The following is a 24,599-nucleotide window of genomic DNA, read 5'->3' as shown; positions in this document are numbered from 1 at the left end:
GCAGGAGAATCGCTTGAAACTGGGAGGCGGAGGTTGCAGTGAGCCGAGATCGCACCATTGCACTCCAGCCTGAGCGACAGAGTGGGACTGCGTCTCAAAAAAAAGACAATAACACCACTTTTTGGCTATAATGAAATTAGATTAATTGAAAAGCATGGTAGCAGGTTCTTTAATAATTCACTCATTCCTGCTCCCCACATTTTAGGCAGCTGCAAACCTTAATCATTCCTGACCCATTCCCATATTAAGAACTTTCACTGTCATTTTGGAAGTACTCTGAGATTTTTAAGACAGAAACCTACTTCCCTTGGAACGCTTATCAGGTCTCTTTATCCTTGAACTGCCTTAGAGACTTATTAAGTCTTCATAAATATTGAATGCTTGTGGTCAGTTTTTCTTGGAAGAGGAATATGGAGGTGATTACATATAAAACCAAACTGAAAGCCATCCCAAAGCTTTAGAAAGCATTTCAGTGCCTTCCCTTTTTATCAGTGTGCTCCTTCAAATTCATGATTTAGGGCATTCATGATTTAGGAAAATAGAAAATGTAGCTATTTTCCTCATATATTTCTTGAGGATAAAGTTATTTCAGAATTTGATTACTTTAAATAGTTCTTTCGCACTGCACACCATATGCCAGCCAGAATGTCTCTTTCTCTTGCAGAAGTGTGTAACTTGATATTCTAGTTAAGTGCCAATCATGGGAAACACAGGTTTAAGTTAACTACTATTTTAAAAATTAATATATTTTTATTCTTCAAAACACATACTTCTCAGGCTTTATGATACCATTATTTGAGTCAATATATCATCAAATGAATATAATAAATTATAGTGCTATGAACTCCAGGGAAATTTTATTAATGTTTTTAATATATCCTCATGTGGAATCAACATATGTTTTTTATATATTCATAAATTTATGACTTCAAAACTCTTCAATACAGGGTGTTACAAATGTTGTAATGGATAGAAAATACATAATTGTGAAATGATGTTCTTGAATTTTCAAATACTCCTGATAACCATTAGCTCTTGCATATGCTAATTACAATGAAATTAAAAACTTGTAAGTAATGTTTCTGCAGCTTAGTTGCTTTGGCCCAAAGGAATTATTCCAGAATAAGCTGGCAGGTTCCTGCTTGGGGAATTAGGATTCCAATGTCCTTAACTTTAAAATAACTTGCATTTCATTTTATGCTTGTTTCATAAAGTAGTCATTCATTTTCATACTAAATTGTAACCAAAGCAAGCCACATCAGTAGAGGCCAGTCACTGGATTTACTGTGTATTAGGTTGTACAAAGTAAAATAGAATGTTAAAAATGGTTGCCAGGTGGTTGGGTTTAAAAATAAAAACCTTGCTACTGACTTATAAAGGAAACCGAGAAGTAATCTCCCTGAATCTTTATGTCCATATCCTGGTACATAGTAGGTTCACCATCAGACATTGTTGAAGGAAGAATGAGTCCAAAATGGTGCATTATGTTTTGAAAATTCGTGACGTAAAATGCTCTCTTTTTCACATCACCATGCTGCAATTGTAGTGGGATTTGTAGTAGAGTTGTACATACTTTTTAGGTTATATTTTCAGGCTCAACACTCAAGATGCAAATCAGTGACTCCTGGAAACTCAGCTTACAATTAGGACACAGCAGGTGGCAATGGAGTGTAGACCATTGCTATACACATGGTCTACACTGAAGGCCTGAGACACAGCCATAAGATACCTTTGATATATTCTTTCCTTACCTTTTAGTTTAAGTTTCTTTTAACAAGAACAGTTTTTAATATAAATAGCTAAAATTAAGCAACTACTAAAAATGCATCTGAAAAATTATTTCTGAAAATGTTTAAAGAAAATGCCATTTTTATTAAGTTTCAACTATTTTTGTATTCCAGTATTCTCATCAATTCAAATATATTTTTTTAAACTGTGACTTTCTAATTTGCTTGTTCCCTTGAAATTAGCATCAAAAGCTTTTTACAGCTGCAAGTCAGCATGGTACAAAAGGCTTTTTGGTTATCACTTCCCTAATCTGTTAGCAACTTCCCTCAACTGGGGCTTTTCCAAAATAAGAGAGTAATTTCAATTACTTCTTCACTTTTCCTATTATTTATTTTCTTCTTTTCTTCATACATAAAAAGCAAAGTGAAGTAGGCCGTGTAAGTGAATGACCTTATCCATAGGTATAGCTGTTGTTTCCCAGTAGAATGGAGTCATTTCCCCTTGACCAAGAGAAAGACTTTTCTACACCAATATATTTTTTTCTACCAGCCTCCCGGTTTGGTGCTGCTTGAATGTTTAAAATTTGATGTACTCTTAGCAAGATTTTAATAAATTTAAGAATCAAATACCTATAACAAAATTTTAAAAACAGAAATATGCAGTGTTACAAAATATTAAGACACAGCCAACCCATTGTGATAATCTGGGAAGATGTTCTGAACCACAAATCAAGAAAGCACATCTACCTAAATATGATTTAACTACAAATTAGGTAACGCTTTTGGAGGCAGCTATAATGCTGTTCTTTTCACTCCAAAATGTCCTTCTCCCAAAGCCTTCTAAATCTAATTAGGGATTGTACCACCTCAAAAACACAAGATGTGAGGAGACAAGGGGTACAAGTTGCAGTTGGAACAGAAAGTTTAAGGTGACGATGATATGAAATGGAAATGGAGGAGGGAGAATTTGAGAAAAACTGCAAAGGAAAAAGAGTGGAAGTTAATGTTAAAAATGTACTGGACACAATAAAATGCAAAATAACCACTACAGAAAATTAAAATCAGTAGTGTGGAGGAATATCTGTAGAAGATTTCTTATAAGCACAAGAAAATGTCAACGAAATGAGATATATAAGATGGAACAATGAAGAAATAATAGATGCAGAGAGAGGGAGCTCCAGCCTCAGAATTATAGGCATTTATGGAAGAAGAGCAGTAATCAAAATCATAATCTGAGAATAATCAGCAGCATTGTAAATAAAGACTTTGAGTATTCCATTCAAAGAGGCTCACCATTTTCAGTAAAGACTGATGAAACACACGACTGGATACATCCTGATTATAACTTAACTTTTATATCAAATACTAACACAACAAAACAAAAGTAGTATAAGCTTTCAGGCAGAAACATAAAACACACAAGCAAAGGAATAATTAGATTTCTCCTCTGCCAAGTCTCAATGTCAAGGGTCAATGAAGTGTGTTTACAGCTTTGAGGAAAAAGAAGTAATACCATATCATGCAGCATTGCCTTTCCTGTATGAAATGCAAAGATTTAATCATATGCCAGCCATGCATCCAACTAATTAAATAATACTTAGCTAGCCAAGAGTTAAAAACTCATACATGAAAAATTCATATTATGAAAGGACTAGGATTTGTTTTAAAATACTTCTAAATATGTATTGTATGTAAGGACAAAAATGAAAACCTAAAGATGTTTACCTAATAATTTTTATATAAAAAAGAATGGACTCAGAAATCCCACTTCTAGATATTTACCCAAGAGAACTGAAAAATTTTGTTAACATAAAACCTGCGTGTGAATGTTTATAGCATTTTTTCATACTTACCCAAAACTAAAAACAAGTATCTAGCTGGTGAATGAATAAACAAACAGTTGTACATATGTGCAATAGAATGCCAGTCAGCAATTAAAAAGGTGCAAACTATAGATACCTGCAACCACAAGAATGATTTTCAAATATATTATGCTAAAAAGAATTAGTCTTAAAAAGCTACATATGGTGTGATTCCTTTTATGTAACATTTTGGAAATGGCAAATTGTAGGGACAAAACCAACCAGTGTTTGCCAGGAGCTGAGGGTGGGGGAAGAGGCTGACTATACAGGGGCAACCTGAGAGCATTTTTGGGGTAATGGAACTGTTCCAAATATTGGTTGTGGTAGTGGTTACACAATTGTATGGGTTTGTCAAAACTCTTAAAATTGTATACATCCCAAATAGAATTTTAATATATGTCAGTTTTTAAGTAGGGAAAAAGAGAAGCGATGTAATCACGAAAGGTAATGTCGGCATAGCAATGTGAACATACTTAAACACTGAACCACACACTTAAAAGTGGTTAGGATGGTAAATTTTATGTTATGTGTATTTTGTCACAATTTTAAAAAATTTAAATTCAAAGCTACCAAAATAATGTTTGTATAATGGACTATGATGTAATCATTAAAATAATTTTTCCAAAGAATTATCAATGAAATGAGAAAATGCTTATAATATTAGATTAAAACAAATACTGGGATGAATTGACAGTATGATTTTCAATCCTGTAAATGGCAGAAACAATGGAGGATTAAATGACAAAAGAATAAAGTTCTTGGTGATAGGATTTTGAGTGACTACCTCTATACTTCTTGGCACATTACTAGTTTCCACTTATTCCTTTTGTAATCAAGAAAAATGGAAGCATCAGAAAGCATATGCAATGAGTTTTACATTGCTGACTCTATCAATCATTTCATAAAGGCTCATATTTAAATCATACTGGCAAAAAAATGACCTATCCACTTTAAAATTATTTTTGTTCCCATGGAAATAAATATTTTAATAACAATTAAAATAGTATCTATTGACTTTTAATTCAAAATGATTATTTAAGCCTGTGTTTAGCTTTCCTGGCTCCAAATTTGCCATTGAATTCACCAGGAAAACATAAAGGGAAAAAATATGTAACTCCATTGAAAAATTGGGAAAAGTGCCATGAAGAGATCAGATATTTTTAAGGAGTTTATGTAAAATATAGACAGACAAGCACTGGACTGAGGAAAGTACCCATTGGATGGAATTACAGACTCCCAAAGGAAAACTCTGCCTGGAAAATGAGTGGCAGGGTCGTAGAGCTAGTGGCTGTAGGGGAAGATAGGTTATGTGGTGGTCATCCCTGGAAAATTCTCAAACTTACCAGTATTAGCATCCCAAGAATGCTGTTCCAACATGACTTGGTAGAATCCCATTTGATAAGGTCAATGGTTGAAATAAAATAGGCTGACTGCAGTAGCTCACGCCTGTAATCCCAGCACTTTGGGAGGCTGGAGCAGGTGGATTGCTTGAGGCCAGGAGTGTGAAACCAGCCTAGCCAACATGGTGTAACCCCGTCTCCACTAAAAATACAAAAATTAGCCAGGCACGGGGGTGTGTGCCTGCAATCCCAGCTACTCTGGAGGCTGAGGCTGGAGAATTGCTTGAACCTGGGAGACGGAGGTTGCAGTGAGCCGAGATCAAGCCATTGCACTCCAGCCTGGGCGACAGAGTGAGACTCTGTCTCAAAACAAAGGAAGCATTACTTCAAGCAAATTTCTAACAGAGACTGTTGTACTAATTAAAGGAAGACAGCAAGTGCCCTGCTAACCTGAGTTGCTTCAGTAAGGGAAGAGAAGTGTCCTAATGGAGACATGCTACACAAATGCTTCTACATGTAGCTTTTCCCTTTTCATTATAGAAAAGAATACACATATTCACACATGAGACACACACATATTGTACATTAATTGTAGTGGTTATATGGACCCTTGGGTAAGAATTGCATGTGAGTACTACTATTAACTAAAGAATTCATTCTTTATTTAATATGACACTTCCACAAGACTTTTTGGCCCCCGATCCTTGAAAATTAGTTTCTTAGAATTAAACTTTGAATCTTTTGGGGTAATGTGCACTAGTAAAAGTTTTACAGGGAACCAATGCCTTGTATTTGCTTTTTTTTTTTTTTTTAATGCTTGCCTCTTCTATGAAATCATTATTTCTTCTTTCTTCTTTCTTTTTTCCTTTAGGAATTGTGAAGGGCAGAACATTCGGTACAAGACATGCAGCAATGATGTAAGTCCTAAAATAAGATTATTTTATCCAATACAATATGTTCTTGTTTTAAGTTACAATATTCCAATGTGTACTCTAAAACTAATGGTCTCTTAATATCCTTTGTGGAAAACTTAAGTATTTCTTTAATTAACAACAGATTTTGTGTATCAAATATCTTCCATTTATACTACCTTTTAAGGCCATATCACATTCATGATCTAATTTGGTAAGTATTTAATAATTTCTAAAGTCGTAGAAATAATATCTGCAAGCTCCTTCAAAGTTCAGAATGCTTTTATGTTCATTAGCTTACCTGACTTTCACCCTGTCTCTGGGCAGCTGAGGTGCGGCTATTTCTCTTTTGCGAGTGAGAGGACTGAGGCTGAGCGAGGTAAAATTATTTTCTGAAGGTCACATAGGAAGAGTAGACTTACTTGAACTGGTCTGTTGTTATTTCTACCTCAGTGTCATGGAATACTATAGGTGACCCATCAGCAAATCACACAGAAATATACAAAACCCTACTCTTATTTTACATCAGTCAACACTAAAAATAAAAATTCAAATATCTTGCTTTAAAAATTTGAAAATAAGGCCAGGCGCATTGGCTCATGCCTGTAATCCTAGCGCTTTGGGAGGCCAAGGCAGGTGGATCACTTTAGGTTAAAAGTTCGAGACCAACCTGGCCAATGTGGTGAAACCCCATCTCTACTAAAAATACAAACTTAGCTGGGCTTGGTGATGTGTGCCTGTAGTCCCAGCTACTTTGGAGGCTGAGGAAGGAGAATTGCTTGAACCCAGGAGGTGAAGGTTGCAGTGAGCCAAGATCGCGCCACTGCACTCCATCCTGGGCGACAGAGTGAGACTCTGTCTTAAAAAAAAAAAAAAAAAAAGAAAGAAAGAAAAAATAAACACCAGAAAGAATCCATTCTATTTTCCATTCAAAACATTTCCTGGTTATCAGTAAGAGGCTAACTAGAGGTACTTGGCACTTGCCTCCTCATACACAAAAAGACCAAAACAACAAATAAACAACTACAATTAGACTAGAGTGTCTGAGGGAGAGCACTGGAGTATAGCAAGGGAATAGCAGAATGCCTGTGGCACACAGTAACTCAAGATGGTAGCACAGGAGGGAGGGCGAAGTACTCTGCCTCTACTACTCCATCTCCCCTGTAAGGTAAGCAGGGACCCCCCAGTCGCCCCTATTACCACTGCAGACACTTGTAGTCCTTGCTACAGGAGAATGCGGCAGTCCTCACAGGCCCTGAGCCCAGTTTGGGGGAGCTGCCTGGAGTTCCCACAGCTGCATTGCTTCACAGTAGGAGCTCACATTGTGCACTGCCCACCTCCCATGACCCAGGCTGTTATGGCACAGTGCCACCTTGAAACTGGAGCCACTGCTAGAGTGTGCTCTACTCTGGGGAACAGTAACCACTGATCTTTCCATCCCTGAAGCTCCACTGTCATTCTTACATGCTCACACAGATGACTGCAGCACCACAACCCCAGCTATTTAGAACCTAGGCCCAGTGAAATGGTGGTGACTCTTGCATCCAAGTCCACATGGCACCCTTCCCTGCAAGGAACAGGTCCTGCACAGTTGTGCATGTACCTCCAGCTTAAGAACCAGCCTGGTGGCCCTTTCTCTGGCAAAGCTGTACCACTACTGCCCTAAACTCCTGCAGCCTAGGCCATTGAGGCACTCACAGATATTACTACATGGATTACAGCTGATGAAACTGTATGGAGACCCAACTACTGTGTCCACCCAGAACCAATGTGAATTCACACTACGCAACTGACACCCTAGGACACATCTTTAGGAAAAAGTCTTTCCTTATAAAAGCTACTCTGTAAAATTGGAAGTAAAAACGGATTCAGCAGATGCACAGATATCAAAGTAGATACACAAGCCTGGGTGTGGTGGCTCATGCCTGTAATCCCAGCACTTTGGGAGGCTGGGGTGGGCAGGTAACTTGAAGTCAGGAGTTTAAGACAAGCCTGGCCAACATGGTAAAACCCTGTCTCTACGAAAAATACAAAAATCAGCCAGCTGTGGTGGCACACACCTGTAATCCCAGCTACTTGGGAGGTGAGGCAGGAGAATCGCTTGAACCTGAGAGGTGGAGGTTGCAGTGAGCTGAGATCACACCACTGCACTGCAGCCTGGGTGACAGAACCAGATTCCATCTCAAACAAACAAGCAAAAACAAAACAAAGCAGATATACAAGAAACTTGAGAAAGCAAAGAAACATGACACCTTCAAAGGAATATAATTCTTCAGTAACAAACTCCAAAGAAAAGGAAACTTACAAAATGCCTGAAAAAGAATTCAAAGTAGTGATCTTAGGGAAACTTGTGAGATACAGAAGAATACAGATAAAAAATTTAATGAAATCATTTGAATTTACAGTAGCTGTATTTACAGTAGCTACAAAAAAGTAAGATACTCGGGAATAAATTTAACCAAGAAGGTAAAAGATCTTTACATTAAAAATTATAAAACATTAATGGCCAGGCATGGTGGCTCATGCCTGTAATCCCAGCACTTCGGGAGGTTGAGGCAGGTGGATCACGAGGTCAGGAATTCAAGACCAGCCTGGCCAACATAGTGAAACCCCATCTCTACTAAAAATACAAAAAATTAGCTGAGTGTGGTGGCGGACACTTGTAATCCCAGCTACTTGGGAGGCTGAGGCAGGAGAATCACTCGAACCCGGGAGGTGGGGGTTGCAGTGAGCTGAGATTGCACCATTGCACTCCAGCCTGAGCGACAGTGCGAGACTCCATCTCAATAAATAAACTAATTAAATAAAACATTAATGAAATAAAGAGAATGCAAAAAGAAGTGTTCATGGATTGAAAAAATTCATATTGTTAAAATGTCCTTACTATCCAAAGTGATATACAGATTTAATACAATCCCTATTAAAATTCTAGTGACATTCGTCACAGAAAAAAAGAAATCCTAAAACTTGTATAGAATCATAAAAAGACTCGGAACACCCAAAGCAATCTTGATTAAAAACAAACACACAAAAATCAAAACTGGAGGCATCACACTACCTGACTTCAAAATATACGACAAAGTGATAGTAACTAAAACAGCATGGCATTGGTGTAAAACTACACATAGATCAAAGGTACAGAATAGAAAGTCCAAAAATAAGTCCACATATCTACAGCCAACTGATTTTCAAAAAGGGTGCCAAGAATACACACTAGGGAAAGGACAGGGTCTTCAATAAATGGTGCTGGGAAAATTGGATATCTATATGCAGAAGAATAAAACTGGACCCCTATCTCTCACCATGTACAAAATCCAACTAAAAATGAAGTAAAGACTTAAATGTAAGACTTGAAAATATGAAACTGATAGGAGAAAACAGAGGAAATACTTCATGACATTGGACTGGGTAAGGATTTTTAAAATATGACCTCAAAAGCACAGACAATAAAAGCAAAAATAGACAAATGGGATTATATTAAACTAAAAAGTTTATGTACATCAAAGGAAACAATCAAGAGTAAAGAGACAACCTATAGAATGGGAGAAAATATTTGCAAACTAGACAGCTGGACAAGGAAATAATATCTAGAATATATAAGGAATTCAAACAACTCAATAGCAAAAAAAACCCAAAACTAATAATTTGATTTAAAAATGGGCAAAAGGCCTTAATGGACATTTCTCAATAAAAGACATAAATACCAACCCAGGTGTATGAAAAAATGCTTAACATCACTAATCATCAGAGAAATACAAATCAAAACCACTATATCACCTCATTCCACTTAAAATGATTATTATCACAAAGACAAAAGACACAAGTGTTTCTGAGGATGTGGAGAAAAGGGAACCCTTATATGCTATTAGTGGGAATGTAAATTAGTTCAGCATTTGTGGAAAATAGTATGGAGTTCCTCAAAACTTTAAAATAGAACTACCATATGATCCAGCAATCCCATTGCTGATTATATATTCAGAGGAAATGAAATCAGTATATCACAGAGACATCCTCACTCACTTGTTTATTGTAGCACTATTCACAATAGCCAAGGTATGGAATCAAGTGTCCAACAATGAATGAATGGATAAAGAAAATGTGGTATATATACACAATGAAATACTATGCAGCCATAAAAAGAAGGAAATGTTGTCATTTGTGACATGGATGAATCTAGAGGATATTATATTAAGTGAAATAATCCAGGCACAGAAAGACAAATACCACATAATCTCATTCATATGTGGAATCCAAAAAAAAAAAAAAACTTGATATCATAAAAGTAGGCAATAGAACAGTGGTTACCAGAGACTGGGGAGGGCATGGGGCAGGTGGCAGGTAGAGATTGGGAGAGGTTAGTCAAGAAAGTTACGACTAGGAAGGAAGGATGATTTGTGGTGTCCTATTGTACAGTGGAGTAACTATAGTAAACAGCAAGACATTGTATGTTTCAATTTAGCCAGAAGAGAGGATCTCGAATGTTCCCACCACAAAGAAATGATAAATTTTTGAGGTGGTGAACATGCTAATTACCCTAATTTGTTCATTATATAATGTATACATGTATTGAAACATCATGTTGTACCCCATAAATATGTGTAATTTGTGGAGCCCTAAGGAGTTGAAAGAAAACTGAAAAATGGGCTTAGCTGGTAGAAACAGAAATAGGAGGTAGAGAGGAACAAATGTTCTGAGAAATAGGGTCAACTGCAAATGGCTCACTAGCACCCAAGCATCCTGTTACAAGTATCCAAATCACAGCCCACCTGCACCAAGCATCCTGCCTGCAAACATTCAGCCCAAGTAGCAGACCTAAAAAACTCCCTTCCAGTCCCTGCCTCTTTGTAGACAGCAGACAGCCTTCCCTCTGCTGTATTGCCCATTGCTCGCTGGCAGTGTATCTCTCCTTTTCTTTAATAAATCTGCCTTTCCAGACTCGTTACTGTCTTGGTAAATTCCTTTACTGACTGTGTCAGCCCCAGGCAATCACTAACCATGACATTTTATGTGTTTATTAAAAGTTTTAAAAACATTTCCCTCATTGGTGGTAGAGACCTAAATTAAAATGACAGGAATTAAAAGGAGATTCTGAAAATCTGGAGATCTCATTTTAAATGAGATTGATTTATTTTTGTCCACTTTTCTCAATTGGCTGTAACTAATTTATTTTAAAAGATAAATTACTGGGGCTTTGTCTGTCTGTCTCCCTTCTCTGTCCCAAGCCAGTGTGAGACATCAGTCCTGGGTAAGGGTTTCTAATCTACGGATCAAGCTTTTTCTTGGTGGGTAGGCGCCCAAGTTCTATGGGAGTAGAAAGCCGGCAGTCTTTAGCAACACCTTTTGACTGAGAGCTCAAGCCATATTTGCAGTCCATTTCTATCAGCGATGAAGCTGACATTTCTATCTGTATCTCTCCACTGGTTCCAAACTTGAATGGGAAAAAATGGATGCTTATTTACTGGGACACTCAAACTCAAATATCTCTTAGCCAGAAGTAACCAGATTTTTATCAACCGAGTCCTCGGAGGGATTTTGGAGCACTACGCAACTGCTTCGCATCTCTGGTGATTTGAATTGAATCACACTTGATGTTGAGCGACACACCTGCTTGTGAATGCTGAATTAACTGAGCTGGAAGTCCAGATGGGGCATGTAGGAGGGAGAGAGAGAGAGGGACTGAACACAAAGGCACGTATGTCAGTGCCAACGTAGTCTAGCCTTCCTTTTAAACAAGCATGTGGGTGTATTAGCAACCTCAGAGTTTTATCCATGAGGCTTTTAGATCTACCACCTTTTTCTTGGGTGCATTAGTTGTTTTTATTGCTGCAGTAACATATTACTATAAATATAGTGGCTTAAAACAAGACAAATGTATTATCTTACGGTTCTGAAGGCCCAAAGTCTGACACAGGTCTTACTGGGCTAAAATTAACATATAGGCAGGGCTACATCATTCTGGAGGCCTAGGGAAAAATTAATTTCCTTTTTTTCCCAGCTTCTAGAGGCCACCCACATTCTTTGGCTTGTGATTCCTTCTTCAGTCTTCAAAGCCAGCAATGTTGCATCTGTTTGAACACTTTTCTTTTTCTTTTGAGAGTGAGTCTCACTCTGTCACCCAGGCTGGAGTGCAGTGGCACGATCTCAGCTCACTGCAACCTCTGCCTCCCGGGTTCAAGCAATTCTCCTGCCTCAGCCTCCTGAGCAGCTGGGATTACAGATGCTAACCAGAATGCCCAGCTAATTTTTGCATTTTTAGTAGAAACAGGGTTTCATCATATTGGCCAGGCTGGTCTCGAACTCATGACCTCAAGTGATCTGCCCGCTTCGGCCTCCCAAAGTGCTGGGATTACAGGCATGAGGCACCGCACCCGGCCTGAACATTTTTCTGTAGTCATATCTTCCTGTGACCACAGCTGGTCATTGCTCTCCCACCTGGATAATCCTAGATAATTTCTCTGTCTCGTGGCCTCTAACTTTAGTTATATGTGCAAAGATCCCTTTGCCATGTAAGGTAACATAGTCACAGGTTCCAGGGGTTAGGTCATGGACATCTTGTGGGCCAAGGTGGTGCATTATTTTGCCCAACACAATGGGATAGCTAAAGTTTTCTTTGGTCTGACAATTTCCTTGTAGTCATTCAAGAACAAATTTCAAAACAGTATGATTTCCAGCAATAATTTGTGAAACTATTTAAAACAATTCATTTTAAACCCCAGATCAAGGTGTTACATTTTGGGATATCATTCTAGAGTTTCTCTGTGTGTGTATCACTCTGCTCTAGCTAATTCCAAAAAGGAACCTATTATCAACACAAGTGTTAGAGTATTATGCCACATAGTACAGACATAAAATGTAATCTGCTAAAATTATGCACATGAGGTGCAATGGTTAGGACTTTGCTATACTCGAGTGAAAATATGATGCCCCTGAAGCTCTCTGGGCCTTGGGGGTTACCTGTGGTCTTTAATTTATGGTCCCTCTGGGAGAATGTGGCAGAAATCTTTCTTGGCTGGTAAGAAATAGATGCTTGGGGTAGGGTAGGAAGGAGGTGGAGAAGCAAATGCTGCCCTTTTTAGTTCTCAGAGTTGGAATCTTTAGAGAGTCCTAAGAGAGGTTTCAGAAGAATGTAGCATCAGTTGCTATGCTTGTCATTGCAAACTCAGAATTTCCAACAAAATTCCTTATTTGGAAAATAAGGGAAGGTTGTGGCAGTGGAAGTGTCCAGAGCATCCCTTTGTCTCCACGTGCCACAGTATCTGCAGCTGTGCATGCCCAAGCTGTGTTGCAAACCAGAGGTGCATAAATGCAGCCCCAGCTTCAGTGTTGATAATCTGTAAGAGTCCATTCCTGCACAGGAGAGATTATGCAAGTATATTCCTGAATACACTATAGAAACATTGCAAACATGTTGAGTGCCATAAGTGGATGTAACCACAATGAACTTGGAGTATGAATATGGTTATATCTTTTTTTCCATATAATTAATTGAACTGCTTCCTGCTTTATTAATTGGAGGCTCAAAATATCCACCTCACCATAGCAGGAGTGGGGACCAGTCTGCAACCCACCCCACCTCAAGTGGAGAGAGGACCAAGTTCTGATGAGCATCCCCCTGCTGTTACTTCTCCCTGCCTTCTCACTGCCATTCAATGCCTTACTGAAGACTGGCCACACTAGTTCAGTGGTTAGTGGAGTTCATGTTACCTGGAAATGGGGATGGTCATTCACTCTTTTGAAGGAAGTTGCCTTTAGTGATTTTAAGATGAGTTCTTTTGACGGAGACTTGCCCCCGATTCAAACATGCCTACACCTATACTTCCAGGACTGTAAAAGCCCTGTATTAAGGGACGGCAGGGTCTTTTCATTCCCGTCCAAGAGATGTCATCATCAATGGCCAAACTCAGTCTCTATCAGAGTAGTCTGCTGTATGGAGAAGGAGGTGTTTCTGTCAGTGAGCCTTGGAAATCTAACACTGGATCATATTCCAGAGATTGCTAAAAGTTCTATTTCTCCATGGGAATGCCTGAAGGCTCAGGCTCTCAGCCTTAAGACCATGGGTTGTTGTCTATATGTGTTGACTTCCTCACACTTAACTGAAATAATAATAATAATAGCTCATACTTATTAAGTACTTCCTGAATGCTAGGCATTATTCTAAGTGCCATTTCATGAATAAATTAATGTAATCCTCACACTAACCCTGAGAAGTATGTGCTATTTTTATTTCCATATTTACAGAGGAGATTTAAGTAAGCTGCCCAAGGTCACAGAACTGAATTTAACCTCACACAGTCAGGTTTTGGTAGTGCACTCCTAACAACTCTACTACACTATACAAGAGTATGGAAAGGCTGTAACGTTTGTCAGATAATAAAATGATGCTGCAGACAGCAGTAGCTAAAGCATGGTGGCTTTTAGCAACACATGAGCACAAGAATTGCTGTGGTATTGGAGGGACATTATACTTCCAGATACCATTGTAGAAAATCTAACTCTGGAACAGTAGGTCAGACCTTCTAAATAATTGGTTGGCAAGGGCCAGAGATCAGAGAAGAGCAGGGAATTAACTGAAAGAGACGCAACTGAAGGGAGTCAGAGAAAGGAAATCCTCCATGGCTATTGGTTTTCTACTACTCCAGCAGCCTGGGGTGGATCCCTAGCATAGGGGAGGATTCGACTTAATGAGGACAGACTCTGACAGTTGCATTTCAGAATTCTGCCCACCTCAGCAGAAGACACTAAAGAAAAAAAAAAATTCAGGCACTCAAGAAAAGATCAAATGTTCTTTTGTTATGAAGTCTAGTTGTAACAGGGACATGCATTCACAGCACATAGATGAAGATGAAGAAATTCCACTCCTGGTGTGCAGGAGATCATGCCTCAAATGGCAGGAGCGGGAGGCATATCCAGGCCACGAGGACCACACCACCGTCCCTGAGAATTCAGACTTTGGTTCAGTGGCTCTCCTTGGGTTCACTCTGTCAGGGGAGATGGGGATTTGGGCTTTGGGCCTGAAAAATTCTGGAACAGAACATGCCTGGGTACAGTGCCATGGCTCCTGGGTGACTGCTGTCTTCAGACATAACCTGCTGATCAGCACTTAGCATATATCCTTATAGCCAGAGACTGGCCCCTGAGCCCTAGATAAAGAATTATCCTTATCAGGGGTATTTTGGAGCAAATGGAGAATTCCTAAGAGAAGTCATGCATGTCAGCAGGGAGGTCTAATACCTGAATTCACTGATGAGTCATGTTTTTTATACCAGGGTTTATAGGATTAAAGGCAGTGCTGGAAGAGGCAAAGGGAAAATAATTTTAAGATAAGTATATCATAATTTGGTAAGGATGTTTTTGTAGCATGAACACATTTTCCTATGAGCACAGAGGGAGGCCTGGTGTACTTGCAGAGGGGGCTCCCAGGCCTCCTTCTTGACTTTACGGAAGGGACATTTGATGTGACCATTGCAGGATCCCTCATACCATGGATCCTATGAATGGCTAGAATCTGACAATTTTCCATTCGGTATTTCTCTTGAAGGTGTTCTTTTCTTTTCCTTGTCGTTACTCCTACTCTGGGCAAGAGTCACCCCCTCTCGTGTCTGTCTCCAGACCTCCAGGCCATCTTGCAATTCTACTGTTCCTAAAATGCCGTCTTTTATATTTTAGTCCCCTCCGTGGATCCTTAATTGGTTTTAAATCTCTTCGTTCGCATTCAAGGACCTTCTTATCTTCAGGTTAGATTTATCTCTTATTTAAACTCCCAACTTTCACCCTTTCTGGACAAGGCTGCACACTGCTCCTTATAGATAACGAATTTATTTCTGCTGTTTCTCTTTTGTTATGTCATTTCCCGAATCTTGTCCTGTTTACATCACACCATCCTTTAAATCCATCTGAGATTTCACTTTTCCACAATTCCTTATTTGCCAACTCTAGCTTACAGTGGCCACCAACAATTTATTTTTATGCTAGAAATGTTGTCATTTGTTATATGAAAGAATCACAAAATTTAGCTCATAGTACAACTTGGACGTGAAGTTAAAATAAAATTTTAAAATTTGCTTGTAGCAACAATATTATTTCTCCTGAGTCCCTGCTTGCTGGTTATTGGGAGAGGAGATTGGGAGGGGGATTGCCTAAATGTCTGATCCACATGAAAGCTTGGTCCAGTCCTATTATATAAGTAATCTCAGGTAATGGCCTGTCTCTCTGGCATAAAAATACTCAGTTTATTAGATAATCTTTCATTCCTGGCTTCTATACATAAGTTGCCCCCAGGTTTTACATATCCCCATGGTTTTAGGAGGGGAAGGAGACCTTGTTTTCAAGATGGTTTGGGAAATGGGTGCTTTTTGTCATTTGTTGGCTGTGGCAGCCGCCTCCTTCTTCCTTTCTCTTCCTTCACCTCTTCTCCATCCTCCTCTTGTCTCTTCCTCCTATCCTTCTCCTCTTTCTTCTTTTCTGAGCTTCCCAGACTGGCTACCTGCACTGACTGACACTTCCTTTTTATTACTTCTATCAGGTTAAGTCAAGTCTTGCTGATATGGAATCTATTCTTATTAACTTCGTCTAATCGATTGTACAATTTAACTCTTGGATAACAATTCCGTGTCCTTCATTGCATTCCTGCTTAAAGTCTACAAATACCAGTGATAACACTTGTTCAGTGTGTTTCATGCATGTAGAAGCTACATCTCCAAAAAGATAACAAGCTCATTGAATGACAGTGGTGGATTATATTTTTTGTGTGTGTTCTCCCTAGCATGTGACCTAGGGCAAAGCCCATCAAGTATATTTCATAAATAAGTGTTGTCTTCAACTTAACTGATATGAAAAAAATGCTTCTCAGGGAAAGGAAAGCAGAAGAATGTTTGGCATATTGCTCCCTAAATGTCAAATAGACTGTTAAGACACAAGAATCCCTAGCTTGTCTTGAGCTGGGACATGGGACCTAGCTGAGCCAGATTAGGCAAGCTTAGTGTTGACACTGGAAGAATGTGAAATGAATGAAAGCATTTAATGTAAGTAGTCAGCGTCCCCCACGTTTACTAGAAAGCAGTATTCTATAATAGAGTGCTTGTTACTTTGAGAATCAGTCTTGGCTTTGTCATATCCTAGTGTGTGTCTTTGGACTAGTGGCTAAAAACTTTCCAAGTCACAGTTTTCTCCATTTATAGAGTGAGGGTAATAATCCTGACCTACCTAGTTCAAAGGGTGGTGGTAAAAAGAGAATGTCAGTGATTACCCCTGGGAAACTAACAAGCATGATCCGGATATCAGGCTGCCTTAATCAGATAGCATCATATGCTAAGAACAGAAGTCCACTTAGATTAGCTCAGGACAAAGGGGATTCACTGGATGGATATGTAGGTTTTTAAGGGAATTTAAGCATAAGCAGGCCTTGAGGGCCTGGAGCCAGAAATCAGAAAATGAGGAACACAGGTTACTTATTCCTATTTAAATGCATAGTTTACTGTCTTTCCTCCTGCTTTCTTGCCGAATTCATTCTTCTTTGCTGTGGGAACTGGCTTGCTTCGCTTCAACATGAATCTTATAAAAGAAATGGCCAGTCCAACCCCCGATTGATATGAGTTCTTAGCACACTTAGCTCCAGCTCTTTTGTTGCAATTCCAAATTTCTGGGAAAGATTGACCTGGTGTGGACCAGATGTTTGCCTCTGGATAGTCAGCTGTGGCCAAGGGGGCTGGTCACATGTACAAATCTGGCCACCCTGAGGCTGACATCCTAAGGTGTCTTCTGCTAATTAACTCTTGTTAATTTTGTGAAACTTCATTGGTTTATGGAATTTAAGGGAGTCAAGGGTCAGCTAGCCAGCACATTCAGTCCCTAGAGAATGCTTGCCATTGAGCCTAATGCAAAGAAGTTGCTTGCATCCTGCTCTCTTAGACACTTTCCTCTGGTTGGTTTCAAAGAGTGAGATACAGAGAAAACTAGCCGTGGCTGGAGGAAGAGGAGGTGATGTAATTTTGTAACTGATGATCCTTCCTATGGCCAGATGGAGGATACAGTCCTCATTTCAACAGAGAAAAGTCATCTGGCTTGGCACAATGGTTCATGCTTGTAATCCCAGCACTTTGGGAGGCCAAGGCAGGCAGATTGCCTGAGCCTAGGAGTTTGAGACCAGCGTGGGCAACAAGGCAAAACTGTCTCTACAAAAAATTAGTTGGGTGTAGTGGCACGTGCCTGTAGTCCCAGCTACCTGGGAGGCTGAGGTGGGAGGATCACCTGAGCTCTGGAGGTCGAGGCTGCAGTGAGCTGTGATCATGCCACTGCTTTCCATCCTGGGTGACAGAGTAAGAACATGACTAAAGAAAAAGTCATCCAGTTTTAGTGTTCTTCAGTTTGACTTGCTTCTATGAGTGTAACCTGGTTTAATTTTGCTAAGACAACAAAAATATGGATGCAATATAGGATTTTGGAATGTTTCACGGCAAAATAATACAACTAATCTCAGAAGAATGTTTGTTAATTATATTCTGTTTATTCCCTATCTACTTCCAAAAAGGATTTAAGGAAGTTTATAAAGGCCAAAAGTGTAAACAATAAAATACAAACGTCAAGTAGCAAAAAGAGGAAAATCGTATTTAAAAATCCTGGCTGATAATTTATCAATATCTATTTGTGGAAAAAAATAAAGTTAGATTTCTAACTTAAACCATTCATCTAAATAAATTCCAAATATAACAAATAGTTAAATATGACTGCTAATCTATAAAGGAACTAGGAAAATACATTTAAGTATTTATCTGTTCTCAGAGCAGAGTGGGAAAGCATTTCTAAGCCCATTAATAAAGAAAGAAACCTTAACGGGATATATTAATAGAGCTGACTACATGAAAATGTAAAACTTTTTGACTTTACAAAGTACCAAAAACAAAATGAAATGGGGAAAATATTTCCAACAGAAATGACAGAGTTGATAATTTCACTATGAATTTTAATAGTTTCATCTGCTGAAAATAACAAAAAGACAAAAATGCCAATGGATAAAGGATATAAAACAAGACATTTTTGAAGAATTAATACAAAAAGCAAATATACATGAAAACATATTAAACAATAAAAAGAAAATGCGAGCTGGATTACTGGCTCACACCTGTAATCCCAACATTCTGGGAGGCTGAGGTGGGTGAATCACTTGAGGTCAGAAGTTTGAGACCAGCCTGGCCAACATGGTGAAACCCCATCTCTATTAAAAATACAAAAAAAATTAGCTGGGCATGGTGGCAGGCACCTATAATCCCAGCTACTCGAGAGGCTGAGACAGGAGAAGCACTTGAACCTGGGAGGTCCAGCCTAGGTGACAAAGCAAGACTCTGTTTCAAAAAGAAAATGCAAATGAAAACAATGAAGTTATATTTTATACTTCTGATTGGAAAAAAAACTAGAAAATTATAATGGAGGGCAATTTTGCAATATTTTGAACAGTCTATAAAATGTGCATAACCTTGGACTCAGAAATTTTATTTCCAGAAAGAAGTCCTTGGTAAATAATCAAGATTTGTGTGAAGATTTAGATACAAAAGATCTATGTTATTTATTCTTTCGTTGAGTAGAAACTATTTTCCAAAGTTTTTAGAATGAATATTTATTACCTTTATAATACAAAAAATGAAATAAAATACTTTATGGTGTGTGTGTGTTTTTTTTTTTTTTGCGACAGAGTCTCGCTCTGTCACTCAGGCTGGAGTGCAGTGGCACAGTCTTGGCTCACTGCAGCCTCCACCTCCCAGGTTCAAGCAATTCTCCTGCCTCAGCCTCATGAATAGCTGGGACTACAGGCATGCGCCACCACATCCAGCTAATTCTTGTATTTTTCTCAGAGACGGGGTTTCACCATTTTGGCCAGGCTGGTCTGGAGCTCCTGACCTCAGGTGATCCGCCCGCCTCAGCCACCCAAAGTGCTGGGATTACAGACGTGAGCCACCGCGCCTGGCGGCTATATTGCTTTTTTGTATCTGTTTTCTTTAATTATGAAGTTTGCATATCAAAAGTAGATTTTTGATGAGTAAAGTAATACTTTTCTCAACTAGTATCTTGCTTTGGAAATATCTGGTGGGCGGAATCAGTAATTTAGTAAAAAGACCAATGAGTCATCAATATTTGTACAAACACTTTTTATTATGAGAGCAACTGAAGGCATTTACTTAGAATTTATTTGCTTTTGTTGTAGACAGAATTTGAACAAGCTATGTTTTCTGCCATCCATCCTACAGCCAGTTGAAGGCAGGTACTTGGTACCAGTGAAGATATGGGAGGGAGCCTGACAGGGGAGGAAAGACAGATGAATTAAAAACAACAATGACAGGCTGGGCACTGTGGCTCACGCCTTTAATCCCAGCACTTTGGGAGGCCGACACAGGTGGATCATGAGGTCGGAGAGCCAGACCATCCTGGCCAACATGGTGAAACCCCATCTCTACTAAAAATACAAAAATCAGCTGGGTGTGGTGTTGTGCGCCTGTAGTCCCAGCTACTCAGGGGGGCTGAGGCAGGAGAATCGCTTGAACCTGGGAGGCAGAGATTGCAGTGAGCCGAGCCACTGCACTCCAGCCTGGCAACAGAGCGACACTCTGTCTCAAAAAATAAAAATAATAAAAATAAATAAAAATAAAAAAAAAACAATGACAAAGAAACAACCACAAGTGCTCACAGAGCACAGCAGTTTTGGGCTAATAATCCTTCACATTGAAATGGCTCCTGAAGGCATGGATAACAATTAAATTTTGATGAAGACCTTGAATCCTTGAATCACCTGGAAAAATTAAAAGCATTTGGTTTCCCTTGTTTTGAAAGGAAGGAGATTAGATAATGCATTTGAAAATTTATATTCAAGATGGTTAAAATAGGGCAAAGTTTGGCATTTAAGTCTTGTAAGAGCTAATTATCTGGAAAAAATACCTGGGTGGGTGAGTGATCAGAATAATGAGATAATGTCCTGTATAAATAATTATTGCAGCGATCTCTGTGGAATTTCATAGCATACATTCAACTTTGAATCAAAAAAAAAAAAAAAAGGGAATTAGGTGACTCCCAGAGAGAGGCAAGTGGGGTGTGGTCTCATGAGATTCTGGTGAACTGATTTCATCTTCTGTTGGCCTCTCTCACTGGGTGATGTTCATGTGGCCTTCTCCCTCTGCCCCCAGGACTGCCCTCCAGATGCAGAAGATTTCAGAGCCCAGCAGTGCTCAGCCTACAATGATGTCCAGTATCAGGGGCGTTACTATGAGTGGCTTCCACGATATAATGATCCTGCTGCCCCGTGTGCACTCAAGTGTCATGCACGAGGACAAAATTTGGTGGTGGAGCTGGCACCTAAGGTACTGGATGGAACTCGTTGCAACACGGACTCCTTGGACATGTGTATCAGTGGCATCTGTCAGGTAAGCACACTTGTCTCCCAAGCCCCTGCTTCGGGGATGTGCCACGCCTACTGTCAATAAACAGAACCCTTCTGTATTTTTGTTCATGCAGATGAAAATATTGCTATTGGCCAGGTACGGTGGCTTACACCTATAATCCCAGTTTTGTATTTTTGTACACCAAAGTGATACAAATTGTATTTGTATCCCAATTTTGTATTTTTGGTACAGATGAGGTTTCATTATGTTGGCCAGGCTGATCTCAAACTCCCTGACCTCAGGTGATTTGCCTGCCTCAGCCTCTCAAAGTGCTGGGATTACAGGCATGAGCCACCGCGCCCGGCCATAGATTAGTGATTCTGTAACTTGAACAAGCATCAGAGTCACCTGGAGGGCTTGTGATAACAGAGTGTTGGGCTCATCCCCCGGAGTTTTCTGATTCAGTACGTAAAAGGGATGGGGCCCAAAGATTTGCATTTCTAACAAGTTCCCTGGAGATACTGAAGCTGTGGGTCTGGGGAATACACTTTGAGAACCACTGTTTTGGAAGAGTAATACTGGAGAGTCTCTTATTAAATTAAGCTTTCTTATTAAAATTAATTCATTGTTTTGGATCTTTGGGCACAATGATTTATTTACTGAAAACTAACATGAATGCATTCCAGCAGATTTTTCAGAGTGGTCTCTGCAGAGCTGTGACAAATGTGACTGAGACATAAACCCCAGTGGCTTTTAATGAGTGTTAAGGATTCAAGGCATTTTAGTCTGGGTATGGTGGCTCACCACGTAATCCCAGCACTTTGGTAGGCCGAGGTGGGTGGATCACTTGAGGTCAGGAGATCAAGACCAGCCTGGCAACATGGTGAAACCCATCTCCACTAAAAATACAAAAATTAGCTGGGTGTGATGGTGTGTGCCTGTAATTCCAGCTACTAGGGAGGCTGAGGCAGGAGAATCACTTGAACCCAGGAGGTGGAGGTTGCAGTGAGCCAAGATCACACCACTGCACTCCAGCCTGGGTGACAGAGCGAGACTGTCTCAAAAAGAAAAAAAAAAAAATTAAAAAGACACTATGACAGGTTGTGAGACAGGGATGGCAGGGAAATTATAGGATTCTGCATCTATTCTTTTGACTTCTGAAAAATATTTTTAAAAAATAATGAATGTATCTAGTATTTCACCTACCCTATTCTGCTCATAACAAAAACAGTAGTAACAACAGCAGATGAGCAACCTGACCACCTACTAAGTGTGGGGCACTACCAGGAGCTTCAGACTTAAAGTGCTCAAAGGTGAACCTTCGTCCTGCTTTTCAAACTAACTTCAACTTTGTTCATCCCTTTATCTAGAAAATGGCTTCTAGTTGCTTATCCCAAAACTTTGACATCATTCTTGCTTTTCTTTCAACGCACACATTTGATCCATTGCCATGTCGTGTCAATTTTCCCTCCAAAGATTACTTTTAATTTAGCATGTCTTTCCATCTTTAGTGCCTTTCTTGTAGACTAAGTCCTTATTAGCTAATCTAAACTGCATTAACAGCTTTCTGTTCTGTTCTCCCAGCTCCCACCATGATTCTCTCCATTCTGTTCTTCATACAGCAGCCAAAGTGATTATGTTAAAAGATAATTCAGAGCTTGTCATTCTTGCATTCCCCAAAGCCCTTCAATGGCTTGTCCTTGCATTAGTGATGAAATTGAGGATTCTTGTCTGTCTCCTTTAGGCTCTTCCTACACTATCCACCTCCCTGCCCTTTTAAAACAGACTCAATTTCTTTCTTCTTCTTTTTTTTTTTTTTTTAAGAGACAGGGTCTCATCTGTCACCCAGGTTGGAATACAGCAACATGATCATGCCTCATTGCAGACTCATCCTCCTGGGCTCAATTGATCCTCCTGCCTCAGCCTCCCACGTAGCTGGGACTACAGGCATGTGCCATCACACTCAGCCAGTTTTTTGTTTGATTTTTGTAGAGATGGGGGTCTCGCTATGTTACTCAGGCTGGCCTTGAGCCTCCCAAAATACTGGCATTATAGGCATGAGCCACCATACCTGGCCTGACTCCATTTTTTAGAGCAATTTTAGATTCACAGCAAAATTTAGTGGAAGGTGGAATTTTCCCATAGGACCCCCCTGCTTCCTTAAATGCACAGCCTCCCCTGCTATCAACATTCCCCACTAAAGTTATACAGTTATTACAGTTGATGTACCTACATTGACACATCATAATCACCCAAAGTTCATAGTTTACATCCGTGCTCACTCTTGGTATTGTAAATTCTATGAGTTTGGACAAATGTATAATGACACGTATCCACTATTATAGTATAATGCAGAGTAGTTTCACTGACCTAAAAATCCTCTATGCTTTGCTCTTTCATCCCTCTCTCCTCGCTAACCCCTGGCAGCCATGGATCTTTTTACTGTCTCCATAGTTTTGCCTTTTTCGGAATGTCATAGAGTTGGAATCATATAGTATGTAGCCTTTTCGGATTGGATTCTTTCGTGTAGTAATATATTATACATTTAAGTTTCCTCAGTGTCTTTTCATGGCTTGATAGCTCATTTCCTTTTTTTTAATTTAAAAAATTTAAGATAAAAAATTAATTAATGGAATGCTTCACAAATTTGCATGTCATCCTGGCACAGGGGCCATGCTAATCATCTCTATATCATTCCAGTTTTAATATATGTGCTGCCAAAGCGAGCACAATAGCTCATTTCCTTTTAACACTGAATAATATTCCATTGTCTGGATGTACCACAGTTTATTTATCCATTCACCTACTGAAGGACACTTTGGTTGCTTTCTACTTTTGGCAACCAAAAGTAGACTTTTGACAAAAACTCAAAGCTTACCATGTAATTCTTCCATTTTATAAACTGTCTATTTTTCCCCTTTATTGCCATCAGTTAAGTTTTGGGCTCTTTGACCAAATGATAATAGTAATCCTTCTCAGTGGGATTGTGCTTTTGTTTTCCAAGTTCTTGACAATGATCATGCATTGCTTTTATAATTAAAATGAATTGTTATTAAAAGCAATTTAGGTTGGGCGCATTGGCTTCTGCCTATAATCACAACACTTTGGGAGGCCAAGACAGGAGGATTCCTTAAGCCTAGGAGTTTGAGACCAGCCTGGGCAACATGGGGAAACCTCGTTTCTACAAAAACTTTTTAAAAATTAGCTGGGTGTGTTGGCGCAAGCCTATGGTCCTAGCTACTTGCTACTCAGGAACCTGAGGCAAGAGATTCGCTTGAGTCCAGATGGTCGAGGCTGCACTGAACTATGATTGTACCACTGTACTCCAGCCTATGATAGGGCGAGACCCTGTTTCTAAAAAATATAAATAAATAAAAGAAATTTAGTCTGGCCTCCA

General features: G+C 39.3%; 1 protein-coding gene and 1 non-coding gene across 9 annotated transcripts in view; one reads left to right on the top strand and one right to left on the bottom strand.

The window, feature by feature from the left end:
- Window positions 1–24,599, top strand: part of ADAMTSL3 (ADAMTS like 3) — a 388,590-nt gene that overhangs the window by 143,164 nt on the left and 220,827 nt on the right. For all 8 annotated transcript variants that reach the window (XR_008513716.2, XM_024232567.3, XM_024232568.3 and 5 more), the window contains 2 exons: window positions 5,801–5,846; window positions 21,008–21,244. Coding sequence is in view for 7 of the 8 variants with exons in the window: in XM_024232567.3 (XP_024088335.2) it covers window positions 5,801–5,846; window positions 21,008–21,244 (283 nt within the window). In the remaining variant the exon portion in view is untranslated. The remainder of the gene's footprint in view (window positions 1–5,800; window positions 5,847–21,007; window positions 21,245–24,599) is intronic.
- On the bottom strand, window positions 23,826–23,932 carry LOC112129324 (U6 spliceosomal RNA). The gene has a single exon (XR_002911726.1). It is a non-coding gene; the product is annotated as a U6 spliceosomal RNA (small nuclear RNA).

This window comes from Pongo abelii, chromosome 16, assembly GCF_028885655.2.
Source record: "Pongo abelii isolate AG06213 chromosome 16, NHGRI_mPonAbe1-v2.0_pri, whole genome shotgun sequence".
NCBI lineage: Eukaryota > Metazoa > Chordata > Mammalia > Primates > Hominidae > Pongo > Pongo abelii.
This window is presented reverse-complemented; position numbering and strand designations above follow the sequence as displayed.